This window comes from Cimex lectularius, unplaced genomic scaffold (assembly GCF_000648675.2).
Source record: "Cimex lectularius strain Harlan isolate CLEC.00 unplaced genomic scaffold, Clec_2.1 scaffold22, whole genome shotgun sequence".
Lineage (NCBI taxonomy): Eukaryota > Metazoa > Arthropoda > Insecta > Hemiptera > Cimicidae > Cimex > Cimex lectularius.
The window spans coordinates 2,211,066-2,224,664 of NW_019392657.1; the positions used below are offsets into that span (position 1 = coordinate 2,211,066).

General features: G+C 33.1%; 2 protein-coding genes across 2 annotated transcripts in view; both read right to left on the minus strand.

Moving 5' to 3' along the window:
- LOC106674396 (extracellular matrix protein 3-like) overlaps nucleotides 1-13,599 on the minus strand; it is a 28,299-nt gene continuing 14,700 nt past the window's right edge. Inside the window, exons 9-28 of the mRNA XM_024224797.1 lie at nucleotides 8,874-8,966; nucleotides 8,668-8,808; nucleotides 8,203-8,514; nucleotides 7,947-8,138; nucleotides 7,105-7,254; nucleotides 6,868-7,032; nucleotides 5,162-5,313; nucleotides 4,962-5,084; nucleotides 4,748-4,896; nucleotides 4,458-4,660; nucleotides 4,214-4,380; nucleotides 4,058-4,152; nucleotides 3,773-3,988; nucleotides 3,530-3,712; nucleotides 3,325-3,445; nucleotides 3,031-3,250; nucleotides 732-910; nucleotides 532-669; nucleotides 324-470; nucleotides 1-261 (exon numbers count right to left, since the gene is read on the minus strand). Of these exons, the coding sequence (XP_024080565.1) occupies nucleotides 79-261; nucleotides 324-470; nucleotides 532-669; nucleotides 732-910; nucleotides 3,031-3,250; nucleotides 3,325-3,445; nucleotides 3,530-3,712; nucleotides 3,773-3,988; nucleotides 4,058-4,152; nucleotides 4,214-4,380; nucleotides 4,458-4,660; nucleotides 4,748-4,896; nucleotides 4,962-5,084; nucleotides 5,162-5,313; nucleotides 6,868-7,032; nucleotides 7,105-7,254; nucleotides 7,947-8,138; nucleotides 8,203-8,514; nucleotides 8,668-8,808; nucleotides 8,874-8,966 (3,329 nt within the window). The 3' untranslated portion in view covers nucleotides 1-78. The remainder of the gene's footprint in view (nucleotides 262-323; nucleotides 471-531; nucleotides 670-731; nucleotides 911-3,030; nucleotides 3,251-3,324; nucleotides 3,446-3,529; nucleotides 3,713-3,772; nucleotides 3,989-4,057; nucleotides 4,153-4,213; nucleotides 4,381-4,457; nucleotides 4,661-4,747; nucleotides 4,897-4,961; nucleotides 5,085-5,161; nucleotides 5,314-6,867; nucleotides 7,033-7,104; nucleotides 7,255-7,946; nucleotides 8,139-8,202; nucleotides 8,515-8,667; nucleotides 8,809-8,873; nucleotides 8,967-13,599) is intronic.
- Nucleotides 1,743-2,624, minus strand: LOC106664786 (exosome complex component RRP40). The gene has a single exon (XM_014390781.2). The coding sequence runs from the start codon at nucleotides 2,457-2,459 to the stop codon at nucleotides 1,764-1,766; it is 696 nt and encodes a 231-aa protein (XP_014246267.1). The 5' UTR covers nucleotides 2,460-2,624; the 3' UTR covers nucleotides 1,743-1,763.

Sequence of the window (13,599 nt, forward strand, 5' to 3'; positions counted from 1 at the left end):
TATGTTAAGTAGTAGAATAAACATATATTAAAAAACGATATATTACATTTAAATTCAGTACAGATAAATTCAAATAAATTAAAGCATGTCTGATTTACAATTCTTATAAGTTATATATGAATATTTGTGCTTTTTAGTTTCTACCAGTTCTTTCTTGATGCCAATGACGAATGCAAACAGAAATCCACATACCATCAATAAAACAACCAGGAACAATGAAAAAGAAATTATGTACCAATCACGTTTTGGCTCTACACCAAGCTGAAATATATAATGTTAAATCAATTATGAGTAATTATAATTAAAAATTTCATATTACATACTTTTTCAAAACTTTCCAGGTATTGCTTTTGCAAAATGATTCTGTGCATGTTCCAACCATCTTGATTTATGTTACGTTTTGCTCTCTTTTTGTCAGATATAGTGATTGAATATGTACAATGGACGAACCAGATGTTTGCAACAGATTGCTTTAAAAAAAATGTAATTTTTTTATAGATATATATTTTTTGTTAATTTATTTTAACATACTTTATACAGAGGTGTGACGTCAAATGTGAACGCATCACAATTTTTATATTTGGACTCGTTCTCACAAGTTGCTTCTAATGATGCATTGAAAATTTCATCATAAAACACCCTTTGAACTGAACTGGCATCATCTCTGTCCTAAATATTAAAGAAAGTGTAATAACACACAAATTTAAGTTTTTTTTTTAAATCCGACTTACTATTAATTTCAAAGAGAAGTAAAGTTGGGGCGAGTCCATAAGGCAGCCGAATTCTCTATTTTCAGGATCATATTTTGGAATGTAATCATATTTTCCGGCGCATACGTAACACTTGTTAATGTTCAAGATCAAGTGATCTTGAGGGGGGATAACACCAATTTTACCGTACACATAATCCCCTAATAAAAATATAAATTTTCTTTAAATTACACTTATTGACTAAGTACAAATAAGGAACGTGTAATATTTAAAATCACTAGAATGACAACATATTGCAGCATTTCAATTGATTAAGTCAATCATAAATCAAATTTATGTTTAAATACACTACTCCATTTGTATTATAGCATCTAAACGTATACAAATTAAATCTTAGAAAATGTTTTTTCTGATTAACATATTTAAACTAATAAACTAATTCTGAAATATCACTAAATGTTAGAATTTCTAAGAAAACCTTTTTGTTAAATACAATTATTTAATACACAAGAAGTGCAAAATAATATCAAGTACTCCACTACCCTACTTAAGTAAACGGTATACAAATATGAATGTGTTTCAGAATGAATGAATTTAATAGTCTTACAAGAGTGAAAAATTAAGTAGGAGACAATGAACTAGAATAAAAATTATGGTACATAATATGATACATGCGATAGTCAATGAAAAGAAAAATCAAGTTTTAAAAGGTACTAATAATTACAGAATAAAGTCAAATAGTAAATTAATAGATGCAGAATTACTAAACAAAACTTTGAAACCATAAGATTCCAAAAAAATGGAAAATTCTGTGATTAAATAAATTTTTGCAGGATGAACAAGGTGGCACAGTTATCCAAGTATACCAAGCAGCAAAATAAACATTTTTTTTAAATTAATTATTTTATTTGTACTATCTGCTCAATGTATATTTTGTACATATAGCAATAAATAAAATAAAAACTATACAGGAAATTAATTTTTAACTAAGGGTTATTAAGAAAGGGGTTTGAAATAGGTTTAATTTAAACATATATTAAAAAGAAATTACAATCAATGAAACATGTTTTTAATTTCTTCTGTGGTTTGATTTTCAAATTGTAAAATAGCAGTCGCAATAGTAATAGTGTCTTTGATGGTTTCTCCTTTGATCCAAATAAATCCGTTCATCCCAATGGCACTTTCAAACTTAAACCGACTGCCCAAGATGTCGAGAAGAGGACAAGTATCGACCGAGAGGAGCTTCCTCACCAGATGAAGGCTAACCCTGAACAAAAACCCATCGTTCGGCAGAACTCTGAAATATTCCTTTTTCCCAGTGACCGTCATGCAGACGAGCTCAGGCTCCATGTCCGGTGAGACAACAACCAGTCTGCCAAAGATAGCGTCGCCTATGTTTATCTCCGGTCTGTTCTTCTTTGTCGCGCCTTCGAACGAGAGGTAATGCAGAAGGGCCTGGTCGGCCGCTTGGATCTCGACTTTGTAGAAATCACCGCTTTTCTTGCTGACGATTCCTACAACTGTTTCATTCGTTGTGGGTATGTACTGTTTCTGGAGGTAGTCGACCCAAACAGTGTTACTTTCACGGTTCGTTCTCAGAATGCCAGCTTTTATGGATACAACGTCCTCGGCTGCCCTTTTTAACCCAGGGCCTAGTTTAACCTTATTTTTGATGCTGGCACTTTTTAAAATATCGTTGCTTACCGTCTCACCGGGAAAGACAATTTCTATGTTTTCGTTATCTGTCATGGCGATGTTTATTTATTATTTTTACTCCCACTTGTACGAATAAACAATCGACTACTTCAGAACAATTTACGAAAAAACAAAATAGTCAATCATCTCGACACGTAAAATGAATATTAATGTAATGCCACCAACCCCAAGGTACTAGTTGAACAGTTGAACTCATAAACGATAACCTCCAACAGCCAGAGCACGTTGGGTCATTGGGAGTAGGCAAGGCACCACCATCATCGATCTTATAAATCGAAAATACCTACGGTATGTCAAATTTTAAATAATATTATCAACATTAAAACAATGAATGCGTTGGGTCCTAAATTGACCTAGCTGTTCACAGCACTTGGAGTTGGACGGTTAGTTAAGACATAGGTCTGACCCTGGTCTACCAATACCCAGGGAGGGTGATTATTGAGGCCTGCCGGCAATTTATGATAAATTACAAAAATCGGAATTGCCGGTGGACTTGAGAAGTGATAGATTCAATTCTGTACATATATGTGCAGATCTGAGCTTAAATAAATAAGTAATCAGTAAAAAAAAGTTGGTGCTTATACCATTCAATTTTTTTTTTTACCTGGTTCAAAAAGCAGATTGTCTCCTGTATCACCGGATGCATCCCATCTATGCTTGTTTAATTTAAACTGTGTATTGAGAGGATATCTGTGGAATACTGTGTCGCTTATTTGCTGAAACTGAACCTCAAGGTTTTGCACTATTGGCTTTTTTGGTGTACATGCAACACTTCCCACACATGGGATCAATGCTATTTCGTAGTTACCACTATAATCGACACTCTGCAAAGAACATAAAAACAAACGAAAAATAATTTAGAGTTTTTTTAAAATTTAAAACTAAATATTTCACTCACAGCCATATCGGACGAAAACATCCATAGCTGTTCAACGTTAGGCCCTTCTGTTAAATTTCCCAAGAATGTAAGAGTAAAGTCCAATTCAGGCCTGTCTTTATTTCTTACATGACTAACAAACCTGTTTACAAATCATATTATGGAGGCTTTTCATAAATTTTTAAACATCATTTAAATTTTTATGTTAAGAAAAAGACTGCCTTGCCTTCCAGGAATTTCCGGCAAAAAGTATCCATTGAACTTAGGCCTTGTTTTAAAGTAAAGAATAAGAGATCCATTTTGTGATATGTACATGTTCGTTCCCAAAAGATAACTTTTCAAATTTCCTTCTTCCATCTTCATCATATCTCCCCTTATAATTGTTGATGTCTTGTAGGTAAATTCAAGCCTAAATGGCAAAATCAATTTTTAAATAGAATAGAATATTACACTTTGGGGTTTTACTGACTTTGTGGTCGTGGAAGAATGGATCTGCTGCCAGCCAAAAAGTGAAGATGTAAAATAATATATGTGAATAGGTATTTCCAATAAAACAGATGCATTGTCATGCTCAGTGCTTATATCGGTCTTTACCAAGGCCCCACATACATTAACAACATCTGGCAATGTGAAATATCCCTTGAAACTCCAAAGGCATGATTTTAAATTTAAATGTTTGTAAAATCTAAACAAATATAAGTTGGTGAATTATTGATTAATTTTTAACAAACAATTTAAACAAATAAATGAAGACCTTAGCGTTTCATTCCCTCTTATTGAACTAAATTGATTTCGTTCGGTTGCCTGCAATTTTTCTGGAGGATTCAAAAACCCATTTTTAATTACACCCTTAAAACATAAAAAATAATTGTTTTAATTGTTTACATTTTAATCAAAATAAATTTTTTACCTCTTTCAATTTCAGAATGTTAGAACATTTATGTATCTCGGATCTCATTGGGTACGTTAACATTATTTCCTTTTCTGTTTTAATTTTTTGGGTTGAAACAACTGGAAAGAGCCCATCAAAATGTGGAATCGCTACTGAGAGTTGCAAGCTTTTTGTACCATTCAAATCTTTAAACATTAATTCAGATTTAAATATACCAGCGTAATATTATTATGTCTTATTACACAATAAAATAAATCAATACCAATATAAGCAATGTGAGGCATAAAAGGTTCTGCACCTAAGAGATTTTCCTTCACCTTTGGGCAAATACCTTCAGTTCTATCGATCGTTACAATAGAAGAATAAGAAATTTTTCCTTTAATGCCATCATTCAAAGGCCGAATAGCACATCTCAATTTGTAACCCCCATGAAAGTACACACTGTCGAGTACCATTGTTTTTATTCTGGACGAAACAATTTATTTTATTGATTAATTGATTTTTTTTTTAATTGTAAAATAAAATTTTCTCTAAAAAGTAAACTATATTTACGGATTGAAATAAAGAGGATTCTGAATTTCTTTAAGTTCACCGTTCATATCTTCAATTTCCCAGTGGTATAAGATTGTGTTTGATGTTATGTTATAATCTAAACACCAGTCTTGATATTTTGAATAATGCGTATGAAAATAATCACAAACCTGCAATATGAATAAGTAAGAGGCTGATTGATATGTTTTAATAATTTCTATTGAAGTTCACTGACTGAAAGGCAAACAATCGGATATCCTTGTACCAAAACACTGTTTTTATTGCGTGATCCATAATCCCTCAAAGACTGTATTATTGGGGGAGATGGGAAAACCATAGCCCTTGAATTTGGCAAATCCTAAAATTATGATAAAACAAATAAAATATAAAAACTAAGAAGAAAAAGAATTATAAATTACATTAATATTGGCTTACTGAAATGTAAACTATAGCTTGTTGGTAGGACTCAACTTCTCCTTTACCAAGAGCCAATTTTATAATAAAAAATTCTCTTCCTTCTGTAAGATTATCATTGAGAATCTCAACTTCGTAACTTAATTCCTCCATATTGGGCTCAAATTCCATAACTAAAGACAATTAACATTATTTTACGACTCTATAAAAAAATTACAAAATAACAAATTCATTTTAAAAGTTGAAGCAATTGCATTGCAGTATACAAATCCTTACAGCCTTCATAATTATTAGTTATTATTTTATTATTTGTCAATCATTGTGGTCAATCGTGATGTCTTTGAAGTGATGCACCTATTGCTTGATCATCTCTGTTCATCCTGTCTGGGTGTTTTTCAGACAGCCGCTTTTCGACATTTTTTTTTTTTAAAGCCCATTTGTAAGTATGTCATTGTTTGTTGGCAGGACCACTGGTACCTCCTTATTTGATTGTTACCGCTCATTTGGTCTGCTTTTCCTCGCTGTTTTGGCTAACACCGAAGATGGCAAATGCCAAAATGCGTGTGACCAAAATGATGGACAATGAACCAAATTACAATTTTTTTACATAATAAAAATTAGAAATAAAAACTTTGACTACTATGAAGATTATTTCAATTCTAATTAATATTTACTAAAATAAAAAGCATTGTTATTACTAATGTGTGGTGATTAGTGACCGTTAATTGATATTTATTTAGAAATCGTGAGATGCGGTCTGGTGTGATGTAGGTTTCAGAAAAACATTTTCTTTATCAATTAATTAAGGTTTTTAGTTGAGATGAAAAAAAGTTAATGGCACGAGCGGGATTCGAACCCACGATCTTCGGCTAGATACGCCGCTGCTCTACCACTTGAGCTATCGTGACCTCGATCCACTTGGACATCAACTTCCTATGTCAACCCCACCTTATGAGTTTTCCCTCCTTTTTTCCATTGTTTAATGAATTTTCTTTATTGTGCCAACATTTCAATCTTTATTTAGATCATCTTCAGGGCCTGGGATTTACAAACATTGTTTACATATTACAATTATATTTTGGATGTGGAAAAATGAATTTATACAATGCAAAATATATTTTATATATTCAATCAAAGTATTTCTACTCAATCAAAGTGTTTGTCTTCTGTGTAATTTATTGTGCCATTCTTGCGTGTCGTATCGAGAGTGCCAGTGAGATTTTGCTATTTTGTGTTTAGATAAGTTGGATTTTGAATGGGTGGGGAAGGATGTCGGTACAGAAAAGACATTTTGAGTGAGTAGAAATACTTTCATTGAATATAAAATATATTTTGCATTGTATAAATTCACTTTTCCACATCCAAAATGTAATTGTAATATGTAAACAATGTTTGTAAATCCCAGGCCCTGAAGATGATCTCAATAAAGATCGAAACGTTGGCACGATAAAGAAAATGTTTTTCTGAAACCTACATCACACCAGACCGCATCTCACAATTTCTAAATAAATAGTTATTACTAATGTTGTTTCATAACCATTATGAACAGTCGAAAGAGTCATTAGTGTATCTGATTATCTTATTACTAATAGCATTTCTGGGTCCAAATCACAGCATTATGGGTCAAATGTGAAATTTATGTTTTATTCTGAAAATTTACTTTTTGCATTGATTTGTTAGTCAGGCAGATTGCAAAATCTTGTAATGTATTGTGTTTATTTAATTACCAGCAGGTGTTGACAAAAAGTCTTCTTTAGATTTTGCTGTACCATCCTCGGTGAAAACTTTGATATGCTGGCTATGAGAAATATCTCCTTCCCTGACTATCGTTATCAAAAGCAAATTTGACTCCTGTACAAAATAATGCTCCTTTTCAAACGTTACAAACTCTTCTGAAATTTTACAAGATTATTAACAATGAATAAACAATTATATAATTTTTTTGAAAATAACTAATAATTCACCATCCTCTTTGTCAATAATTACTACTGTTGTCGATATGTTTCTGTCATTTTCTGCGATATCAATACATTTTAGATAAACAAAGAAATCCTCTTGGCCTTCATAAATTTCGTCATTTTTTAACTTGATATTACAGTTTTTTCGAATTTCACCTGAAATAAATAAAATGCTTAAAAATGAATTTTAAAAAAGAGAATCATTTGTGATATGTATACTCGGTAAATTCTCTTCAAATTTAAAATAACTAAATAATTGGTAGTAAATTTCCATAATTGTACTACATTAAATTATTATTACTGGGACAAAAGCAAAATCCTATCAATTTATAGCAGGGAGATTATCAAATATTGCACAGAATACAGTAACAATAACTTAATAATAATTCATTAATTTCGAGGTCTGCTTGACCAATTAATATATTACAATTAATTAAGGTTTTTAGTTGAGATAAAAAAAAATAATAATAATAATAAATTAGTATTTCTGAGAGTAAATTATTTGTGCTAAAATGAACTCGGGATGGTTAGATGGAAGCAATTAGAGGAGCTTTGCTTAGAAATCAAAGAAATCTACAGTTGACATTTCTTTTCTTCAATCTTTCAATTTTTAGGTTGTTACAAATCTTGGTTCTGAAGAATCTTGAGAATTGAGAATTTGAATTTTTTTTGTGGTAGAGCACCGGGGTTGTGGTCCAAGTCCTGCTCTTAACACTAATTTTTCTTCTCAACGTTCTTTGCATAAAAATTGGAGAATATATTTTATGGTAGGTTTTTACACAGATTTTGAAATAAAAACATTTATAATAAACTTTTTTTAAAAGCTTAAATTTAAGGATTAAATTCACCTTTTTTAAAACTAATAATTGATGATGAATCTTGACCTCTTGGGACGAAATCTTTATAATTTGCACTATTGTCTTCAGTGTAGCACAGAACTGTGGTCGAGTTTAAATTGCCATTTCGAACCAATTCCACAGTTGCCAATTCATCAGCCTCATATGCAAACACCACATTGCTTTCAAACTTAAAAGACATTGCTTAAAAAAAAAAGTTTTTGATATTTTATTTTATTTTTTTATTTATTTATATTTTTTAACTTACAGATATTGTTGTGTACACACTCAATGTGATTGTTTGTTTTTTTATGAATCGTTGGACGACCTTCTACTTCATATTTGGCCACCGGAGATTTAATGAGGTCTGAGATGAAGACTTTAGTTTCATGTGGTTCTTCTACAAGAGAATTAAGGGCCGAGGTAATTTTAAAAACAACATATTCCACACCTTCAGAAATGTTGTCATTTTTTATATTCAAGCTTAAATTGCTTTCTACTTGACCAGGTGTGAAATAAACATTATTGTCTTGAATAGTGAAATCATCAATCGTGGCATTTCCACCTTCAACAGAAATATCTGCAAAATCCATTAAAGTTAGGAAAAATTATGCTTATTTTTTTAAATTTACAATAAAAAAATAAATTACTATGATATAAATATGTATAAAACAATTATTTTAAATTCAGCTAATTTGTGTCAACGATTAAAAGATTAAAACATTTTTCTCACCAATAGAAGATGATTGATTTAAAAATCCTTTTCTTAAAATACCAATTTGAAAAACATCGCTTTCCTCATTCGTGAAAAAAATATTCGATTTGAAACTAACCCAACTCATTTCAATAGTGAATTTCACGCCTTTGACTTTGTCTAAACAAAATGAAAATTATTAACCAATTAAATAATTAATAATGGAATAATTTTATTTAATTTACCATTTGTAGTTTTCAAATTCAGAACCATCGAATCACTGGAAACTTTAGCATCATTTTGAAGAAAATAGTAAATAAATCTGTTGTCTATCTCATCTGCAATATGATGATATATTCATAATAAATTATGTCATATTATTCCTGCAAACTAGTACCTACTAAAGTGCTTATATCTTAGGAGTTAAGGAAATTTTACAAAAAGAAACGTTCAGCATTACAGAAATTCAGGAAAATAAAACTTAACATCACAGTTAACACATAGCATATTATTTCATGTAATTTGATCTAATCAACATATTCTTGCTGGTTTTGCCTGTTGGACTGGCTTGTTTGACGCTGGGCGATTGTTTGGCTCAATTGACAATGAAACCAGTGACCAGAATTGGCAGACAATGGAAAGAGACAATCGACTTACATGCCATAATTCACATTTTCCACAAAATAATCTACTGATAAAATATTTTGAAACAAGTAATTGCAGTAAAAAAACCTTTCACAAATGGGAAAACAAGAAAGGAATATAGTAAAGTCAACCAGGCTCCTGGGTCTCATAACCCAAGGTCGAGGGTTCAGTTCTCACCATCACGTCTAGAATTTTCTATCATGCTCCCCTGTACCAATATAAACAAACCCACACAAGTACCATCTGGCTAATATGAAAAACATGAGGCCATTAAAATAACAATTATAAAATAAAGATGATTTAGTTCATTTACTTAAATATTTTGAATTTATAACTAATGCCATTAGAACAAATTATTGCTGGCTAAATGGCTAGGGTTGTCCCACTGTTATTTGCTATGGCAGTGGTTCTGGATTCAAATCCTGGCAAAACCCTTGGCTTTTTAGTTGAGACGAGTATGAAAAGAAGTATTGTATTGGAGGCTTTTATCCCTTGTCTTCATCGAGTAGTTGAATGTTAAAGCTCTCCTGAATGACATGAATTAAAAAAAAAAAAATTAACTACCTAAATACTCGGCCTTCATATTTGACAAGAATGAGCAATAAATCACGAGTATAAAGAAAACATTATTTGCATTGTCATCAGAAGAGTTATCGCTTTCTAGATTGTAATCAAACAATTTAAAATAATTCATCAAACAAATAAACATTTTTTGCCTATCCACCACCCTGTCATACTTTAGGGAGACCCTATACTGGAAGATCGCACCAATTAACTAAAATTTTGCTTCTTCAAAAGGGGATTTTTTACTTAACACCTTTCCCAGTCATGTCTAAAAGTGCAGCTTGGGGTTATTTCTGTGTAGCATTTGCTTTTGATTAAAATAGAATACTAAATAGGCCTCCCTTTGTAGTATCCCCTTTACAAATAATGCAGACGAAATGCTCAGATTGAACTAACTGGTGCACACACTGATTAATAATTAGTTAAATACTAAGCAAATAAATACTTGCATAAATGCACTATACAGGGCGTATCGACTTCTATAGTCCACCCATTAATTCAAAAATGATTAACTTTGGCAAAAAATTGTCTTGTACAAACCCCAAGTTAATTTTGGCTAGGAATCACGTGGTGGTAACAGATTTAACATAACTTTCTCATCTAGCTGGGAAATGTCACTAACTAGTGTTATTTTAAATGAGAATCCTATATTTTTATTTTACAATTCGATTTTAGAGCTTATTTTATACCACTTTTACTGAATGGAAAAATTTTGATAGGATCGACTGTGAGTGGGTATGCTTTTTGTAACAAGATGGCCCCCCAGATCAGTCTTTATTGCTTTTACGACGACGTTTAGGATAATCATTGCAAAGCCAAGATAAAGTTTTATGTTGGCTTTGCTTAGAGCCAAAGGATCAACTTTGTCTACCACCAGTGTTAGACCTTTGTATTCTACTCTCTGGCTGACGACTCTCCATTGTCCGGTATTAATACCTGGGTTTTGGGATCTCATCAGCCGAGAATGGTGTAGTGTCCGTAGTGTCCAGAAGGTCAGCGGCATCCCCATGGCCACCCTAGTAGTTTTTATGATTACAAAAAGCATATCCCCTCACGCGTCTTCCGTCGGGCATAACCCAGAAATGGTCGGTCCTATCAAAATTTTCCTTTCAGTAAAAGGGGCATAAAATAAGCTCTAGAATCGAATTGTACAATAAAAATATTGGATTTTCATTTAAAATAACAAAGTTAGTGTCATTTCCCAGCTAGATGAGAAAGCTAGTAAAGTTAATAAATCAATTAATGATAAATAAATAAGCATTAACATACATGACTTCAAATAATATTATGGAAAGAAAAAAGATTTATCGCTTATTTCGGACAGAAGAAAAACCAAAATTTTATTATATGGTGTAAGAAAAATGGCAACTTCAATCACTTTTCCAAAATTACAAATCGGGTAAAATGAATGACAAGGTCAATTTACAAAATATAACAGTTAAGTTTATAGGATTTATTATTATTAGAAAAAGAAAACATTATTATTATTTTTTTTTTTAAGCATAGATTTTATAGGGATTGCGTGAAAGAATCATATCAGCGCCGATGGAGGCGACCGGGCTTAAATGTCTTAAATCTTTCAAGCTCCCGCTGACTGAGTAAACAGGAGAGATATAGAATGAAGGGTGCGTGATGGCGAGGAGTAAAAAAAAGAGAAGAAAAACAAAGGAATTAATGGTTAAAAAGCCGGTGGGATATAATTCGGGGATCGACTCCCCACAAGTTCAACACGGTGAGCATTAATCTTCACAATAAGGGCCAATTATAATTTCATTGAATGCCAGGTCAATATTTGATCTAAGAAATTTATCCTATGGGCAGGCGTATCGTCGTATTTTTTTCTTTTCTTTTTTCACCTCACCTCCACAATTCGAATACACACGCGGTGATATATAGTTGGTTTGGACGTTCAAATTAGATTTTTGGGAGAAGTCGGAACGGATTAAGTTTAGGAGATGAAGTGGAGGCGTGAACATCTCCTAGAAGATTGGAAGAAGAGGTCGAGAGCGGAACAACTAGATCGGAACTATATTGAAACGCCTATTTCTAGTATTTGTAATTTGATTGCTATTATTTTTTTACGTAACAAGCAACAAATAACAAGCATATATATGTGGATATTATAGAAAGGAGGAATAAGCCGTTCAGTTAGTTGACCTTACAAACTTGCTACTCTAACAGAAGCATTTTGTTTTCAAATACGAACCGATCAGGAGAAAGGATGGCACATGAAAATTTACGCTTTTAGATAATGGTGAATTAAAAACATCGTAAAACTGGACTGAACTAGTAAAAGAGACTAGCTGTCCAAGGTACATATCAAAACGGAAAGAAAATACTTATCCCCGATTTATCCAAGATGGAACAGGAAGTATTAGTAGGAGTGAGAGTCAATATCTTTCCTTCGATAAAGTCCGTATATATTTTGTTGAAGCCGTGAGAAGCGGTCAAGAATGAGGTAGTTTAGAAAAACACCTTTTTCATTTTTTTGCCGCCGTTTCGACCTTTATTCGGGTCATCTTCAGGGCACTGAATGCAGGAAAAATTGGAAGGCTTTGAGTTAATATATTAAGGAGAACAGATGGAGTTCAACCCCGCCATGAGGAATATCAAGTAACCTGGGGGAGGGGGTGAATGAAACTAGACTTCTATGTGATGATACATTGTTTTGTGTCTATATTGAAGTGTCAACCTGAGGTCGAAAAGGCTAGGCTATTTCCTTAGCCAGGGATCTCATTGGCAGGGATTTTCGATTTCTGGATGTCAATGTCAGACCTCATAAAGGCAGAGTTCATCATCTATGAAAAAACCTGAGAATTTCCCGTCTGCCCCTTCGCAGAGGCAGTTGGCGTTTCTCAGAGCATGGTCTTCTCCTGCCTTTAGCCCCATTCCGAGAGACTGGAAGTGCTTGTAGGAGGCCTGGTAGTGGATCTCAGGGCAGTATCGCGATAAGGGAGGACAGAAACCTTTGAGACGACCAGCAGCAACAGCCCGCAACTAGCTACTCAGGAGAATATGGTTCAGCGAGCGCCTAGCAGAGAACACCAATTGGGATTCGGTTGTCTGTATTGTTATAGCTGGCGCTGAAGAGTCTACCGAGAACAGGGGATGCGTACAATGCACAGTCATGCTCCCTTCAGTACAGTTTGGAGGAGGCGGTAGAACGGTCTGGGCTGGGATATACACTGGATGACGAACTGGACTCCATATTATTGAAGGCAACCTCACCGCAGTCCTTTATTTCCAAGAAATTATCAAGGAATACATCCTTCAAACCAGGGACCTAATTGGCAGGGATTTTCGATTTCTGGATGACAATGCCAGATCTCATAGAGACAGAGTTGTTCATCAATATTGAGAAAACCTGGGAATTTCCCTTCTGCCCTTTCTCCCATTATCTCCAGACCTCAATCCTATTAGCACATGTGGGGCGTTGCAGAGAAACCTTTTCGATCACCATCCGCAGCCAGTTGAGCTGCAACAACTAAGTGCATCGTTGCAACATCTATGGAGAGAAATTCCTTACGAAATTAGTGACTACCTTATTGACAGTCTGCCTAACATGGTACACAGAGGTTTTAGAGGTTTTTAGAGCCGAGAGCTAACCACTCGGCTACCGCGGTCCCCTAAGGTTTTAGCTAAAAGAGGACATTATACACGGTATTAATTGATTTCAAAAATCATTGTGTCCAAAAAAACAAAATTATGAAATTAAAACCATTTATTTTATCATCTGGGTTCATTTTTTATACATATATTTTT